This window comes from Trypanosoma grayi, assembly GCF_000691245.1.
Source record: "Trypanosoma grayi strain ANR4 Tgr_893_V1, whole genome shotgun sequence".
NCBI classification, from domain to species: Eukaryota; Euglenozoa; class Kinetoplastea; order Trypanosomatida; family Trypanosomatidae; genus Trypanosoma; species Trypanosoma grayi.
The window spans coordinates 1-5,184 of NW_008826512.1; the positions used below are offsets into that span (position 1 = coordinate 1).

Below are 5,184 nucleotides of genomic sequence, written 5' to 3' on the forward strand. Positions count from 1 at the left end.
GCGATATTGAATGATGGCGACGGTGCGCCGCGTTGTGTGCTTGTTGGCTGCTGCTCTGTGCTGCACGGCCTTGTGCGTGACGGCTGCGGCTGAAGCTACCGGTGCCAGCCCTCCAGGCGGAACGAGTCCAGCAACCAGTGGACCTGCGCAGGCGGAATCTACCACGGACCAGACCGATGTGGAGGCCGCGAAGAAGAAGGCGGATGCAGTCCGTGCGAAGGACGCGCTGGGGAACATGACGGCTGCGGTGGAGAGGGTCATCAAGGTGGCTGACTACGCACTGCAGGTTGTTGTCTCGGAGGTGGCGATGCCGGCGCTTGCGATCTCGTATTATGCGCTGGTGAACCTGAGTGAGGTTGTGCCTCCTAGTAAAGAGTCTAAGATGGGGGTGCCGGTGAAACCCGAGGCTGACTCATCTGCGACTGACGCGAATTTTGTAACGAGCGTCAGGGACGCTGCGTCAAAAGAAAAGATTGCACAGGCCGCAGCCAGCGCTGCGAAGGCGAAGGCGCTGTTCGCTTTGCTGGGAGATGCCCCGACGAAGGCGGTGACCAGCGCCAAGAACGCGGAGCAGCATGTCCGGGATACCCTGCAAAGTACTACTGCGGCTGCGGGAGAGGCGTTCACTGCGCTGACGAAGGCGGTTGAGATCGTTGCGAAGTCGAGCGCCGTGGCGGAGGAATGCCGGACTGAAGTGGACAAGATTGCGAAGCTGATGGAGAGTGTCTCTGGTGCTGTGGACGCAGCAGCGAATCTGACGTCGAGTGTCTCTGATTTCGCTAACGCAACAGCGGCTGCCAGCAGTGCAACAAATACTGAAGCCTCGAAGGATATCGAAACCCTCAAAGCATTAAGAAACGATTTCGTTCCTGTGGCGGACCTTGTGCATGACACTCTGGAGAAGAGCGTGGAGGTAACTATTTCCGCCGCTCGTATGCTGAACCGCACCCGGAAACTGCTCGGCGTTGCGAAGGGTTTGACGCTGGACACTGAGGACGCTGTGCAGACGACCATTGCAGCGAAGGCGGCGGCCGAAGGCTTGCTGAAGAAAGCAGAAGCTGTGCTGCCGCAGGTGGAGAAGAAGCTGGAAGAGACCGTGAAGAAGGTTGACGAAGGGCAGTTCGCCACTGCTGTGAATGAGGTGCGTGAGCGCAGTTCTGGTGCTGACGGCGGCCTCAAACTACCTATTCCTGCGCCACGGGAGACACCCGCCGCCGTTACCGAAGCACTGGAAACTGAAATGAAAGCTACCGACGCTGAGAAGCTGATTGCAGGCGTTGACGGCAGCGACATCCCCGCGTGGGTGCGTGCCCCACTGATGCTGCTGCTGCTGCTGGCCTGTGTGGCCGTGTGGTGAGACCTGCGTGTGTGTCTGTGTGTGCGTGGGGCGGTGGTGCTCCGACCGTAATTCTGCTGAGCCCCGAGGACTGCACGCCTGATTGTTAAGATTCTTTTGTTTTTTCGTTTCTTGCTGCCCCGTTGTGGGCGTAACGCCGACCCACTTGCCCTCGACGACACGCACTGTGCACTGCACTTTGGGAAGGGTAGGCGTGTTTTCTTTTTTCTTTTCTTTTTTCTTGCTTGGGCTTTGCTTTGCGCGCTGCTGTGCGCCGCTCACTAACTGTCTCTCCTGCTGGGAGATTCGCTGTTCATCTCTCTCTGTGTGTGTGTGGTGCGTCCTTCGCTCCGCCCGTCGTCTCTGTGCCGCGCACCGGGACACACACACACCGGGACATGAGGGCCAGCAGTACGACTGCACACACGTGCGCTGCTGCTGCCTCGTTGTTCCCTCTTTGTTTTGGGCCTTGTTTGCTTGGACTCCAGCGGAGTGTGTGTGTCTCTTCCGCTGTCCAGCTCTCTTTTCTCTAATGGGTTTCTTTTTATCATGGTTGATGCCGCCTGTGTTGTGCGTGCTGCTCCCTTCCGCTCCGTGTGTGTTGGGGCTGTCTGCTGTGCAGCGTGTCTCTTCTATCCTCCCTGCAGACCCCAGCTGTTGAGGCGATATTGAATGATGGTGACGGTGCGCCGCGTTGTGTGGGTGTTGGCTGCTGCTCTGTGCTGCACGGCCTTGTGCGTGACGGCTGCTGAGGAAGGGATGGGAGGGAGTGTTTCTGAAGAGGCAGACCTGGAGAAGCAACAGGACACGTCAGAGACGACGAGAATATGGGAGTGCACCGCCGAAGATGCTCAGACTGCAGTGAAGGAGGCGGAGGAAGCAGTGAGGAAGGCGAAGGAGGCGGTGAAGGAAGCCAAGGCGAATGCTAAAGCTGGCCATGACGCGGTGTATAACTTGCTTGCTGTTTCTCAAAGGCTTCGGGATGTTGGTCTTGCCGTGAATCAGATTCAATTGCCTTACAACGGCCCGTGGCCCCCCAAGGAGAAGGAGGAGGTAAATAAATTAAACGAAAATATCACAAAGATGTTGGGGAATGCCGTGGAAATAAAGTCGAAGGCCGACACTCACATGCAGGCTGCCAGGATATCAGAGACCGAGGCAGATGAGGCGGTGCAGCACATTGGACTGGTGGAAGCGAATTGCAGAGTTCCGGATCGGTCCGTGAAAGATGCAGTGAGTGCCGCAAAGGCAACCGCAGCGGCTGTAAAGAAAGCACTATTCTATTGCTCCTATGAGGCGCAGAAGGAATATAATGCTTCGGTGAGGCTTCATGATACAGCTGGCCGCCTCGTGGTAGCAGGGAAGGAACTTTTCGATGTGGTGGATAAAATGACGAAAAACGACGCACTATGGAGGAGTAAATTATTAAGTGATCTGAAGGTGAAAAGCTGGAATATCGATTCTGGAGTCATTTGGGCCTTGGACAAGTTCACTTCTGTGATGAGCAATGCCGATGAAGCAGTAAAGGGTGCTGAGGACGCGCTGATTCCTATTGTGGTTACGCAGGAGACCGCCGCAAGTGAGGAGAGCGTGTTGGCTGGACCGACACCCGAAGCTGCGCTGGGGAAGGCCGACGTGCGGCAGCCCGGCGAAACTGAGGGCGCAAAGGGGCGGCTGGTGGAGGGGGAGTTGGAGAAGCTGGCGGGGGCTGGAGGACTCCACCGTCCGCAGCAACCGGAAGTGAGGCCAGCAAATCAGGAGGGCGGTCCTTACGAACAATCCTCCACCGCCGGTGGGACTCCCGCCACTGATGCTGAAGTTACGTCTGCGGCACATTCCTCCGCAACGGAAACGGCCACCGCACGTGAGCCCGTGCTCAACGGCGGCAACATGGCGGAGAATGAGAGACTCCTTTCCAACTTCCCTGATGGCAGCAGCGACATCCCCGCGAGGGTGCGTGCCCCACTGATGCTGCTGCTGCTGGCCTGTGTGGCCGTGTGGTGAGACCTGCGTGTGTGTCTGTGTGTGCGTGGGGCGGTGGTGCTCCGACCGTAATTCTGCTGAGCCCCGAGGACTGCACGCCTGATTGGTAAGATCCTTTTTTTTCGCTTCTTGCTATCCCGTTGTGGGCGTAACGCCGACCCACTTGCCCTCGACGACACGCACTGTGCTTGGCGTTGTCTGTTGAGGGCTTTTTTCTTTTCTTGCTTGGGCTTTGCTTTGCGCGCTGCTGTGCGCCGCCCACTAACTGTCTCTCCTGCTGGGGATTCTCTTTTCATCATTCTCTCTCTGTGTGTGTGTGGTGCGTCCTTCGCTCCGCCCGCCGTGTCTGCGCCGCGCACCGGGACACACACACACGCATCGGGACATGAGGGCCAGCAGTACGACTGAACACACGTGCGCTGCTGCTGCCTCGTTGTTCCCTCTTTGTTTTGGGCCTTGTGGGTTTGGACTCCAGCGGAGTGTGTGTGTCTCTTCCGCCGTCCAGCTCTCTTTTCTCTGATGAGTTTCTTTTCATCATGGTTGATGCCGCCTGTGTTGTGCCTGCTGCTCCCTTCCGCTCCGTGTGTGTGTGTTGGGGCTGTCTGCTGTGCAGCGTGTCTCTTCTATCCTCCCTGCAGACCCCAGCTGTTGAAGCGATATTGAATCATGGTGACGGTGCGCCGCGTTATGTGGTTGTTGGCCGCTGCTCTGTGCTGCACGGCCTTGTGCGTGACGGCTGCTGAGAGCGCTGTGCTTCCCGCTGCTGGTACTTGGGAGGCAGCGCAGGCGAAGGTGGATGCCTGCACCAAAAATGTGTCAGTGACCGGGGATGTACTGCGATACGCGGGCCTGATTTATAACAAAACTGAGGAAGCAAAGAGTGAGGTCGATAAATTCATGGAGAAGGCCACCAGAGCGAGGTGGTGTATCAGAGTTGCAGAGAGTATGACAATCAAGGCACTAAATAGTATTACCAAAGGAGAGAGTGAGCTGAAGAAGGTTGCTGAGGTGAAGACACCTTCAGTGCAGGAAAAGACATTGGATGTAAGTGGTCTCACGGCTGCTGCTGAGAGTGCGCGAAGTGCTGCGGGAAAGTCATCGAAGGCGATGGAGTTCCTCGAGGGGGCCAAGGAGCATGCGGATAAAGCACGGGATCGGGCAAAGGAGGTGAATAAACTGTTAGTGTCCCTGGCGCAGAGTTCTACAATTGCCTTCAACCGTGACAAGGTGGTAGAGACACTAAATGATGGAGAGACCCCGAAACTCCTCGCGGTGCCAATGGAAAACAATACGAAAGAAGCTACAAATCTTTTTCAAACTACCCTAATGGCTGCAGAGCAGATTGGACTGGCACTGATGAGTATCAAGAAGACACTAACTGATGCTAAGCTCGCAGCAGCAAGTGCTAAGCAGGCAGAAGATACTGCCAAGCAGGCAGAGGTGGAGTTAAAGAAAAAAACTGTCCAAGTAACACAAGTAACTGTATCCGCAGAGGCAAAGAATCTTGCTGCAAAGGCACAAGAAAGTGTTATCGCCGCAAGAAACAAATCTGTTTTGACAGCAGAGAGTGCCTACTATTCTTTGCAGGGTATTGATAATGCACTGACGGCCATAACTCCTGTGGAGAGGCTTACAGAGAAAGCGCTGAGGTTTTCTAAAGCAACGATGGACGCGGCTACGAAGGCGAATCAAGAGGCGGCTGCTGCGCTTGCTGAGGCCGTAAAAGAGTTGCAGAAAGTCCCCAAGAAAGTGGAGAAGCCTGAGGCACTGCAGCCCAAAACAAAGGAACCGTCCACTGACCACAAATCCAGCGAGGCAGAAGGCACTGTACCCCAACCGACGGACCAACCTGCCAAGACGCAGGA

At 56.2% G+C, this 5,184-nt stretch overlaps 3 protein-coding genes across 3 annotated transcripts in view; all 3 read left to right on the plus strand.

Moving 5' to 3' along the window:
* Positions 1–10: 10 nt before the first annotated feature.
* Positions 11–1,357, plus strand: DQ04_08931000 (hypothetical protein; the record flags this gene model as incomplete). Its single annotated transcript, XM_009315752.1, has 1 exon — positions 11–1,357. The coding sequence occupies one exon, from the start codon at positions 11–13 to the stop codon at positions 1,355–1,357; it is 1,347 nt and encodes a 448-aa protein (XP_009314027.1).
* Positions 1,358–2,008: 651 nt separating this feature from the next.
* DQ04_08931010 (hypothetical protein) lies at positions 2,009–3,340 on the plus strand (the record flags this gene model as incomplete). Its single annotated transcript, XM_009315753.1, has 1 exon — positions 2,009–3,340. One exon carries the CDS (start codon positions 2,009–2,011, stop codon positions 3,338–3,340), a length of 1,332 nt encoding a protein of 443 aa, XP_009314028.1.
* Positions 3,341–3,985: 645 nt separating this feature from the next.
* Positions 3,986–5,184, plus strand: part of DQ04_08931020 (hypothetical protein) — a gene marked incomplete at both ends in the record, with an annotated part of 1,353 nt that continues 154 nt past the window's right edge. Inside the window, one exon of the mRNA XM_009315754.1 lies at positions 3,986–5,184. This exon is cut by the window's right edge and continues 154 nt beyond it. Within this exon, the coding sequence (XP_009314029.1) occupies positions 3,986–5,184 (1,199 nt within the window).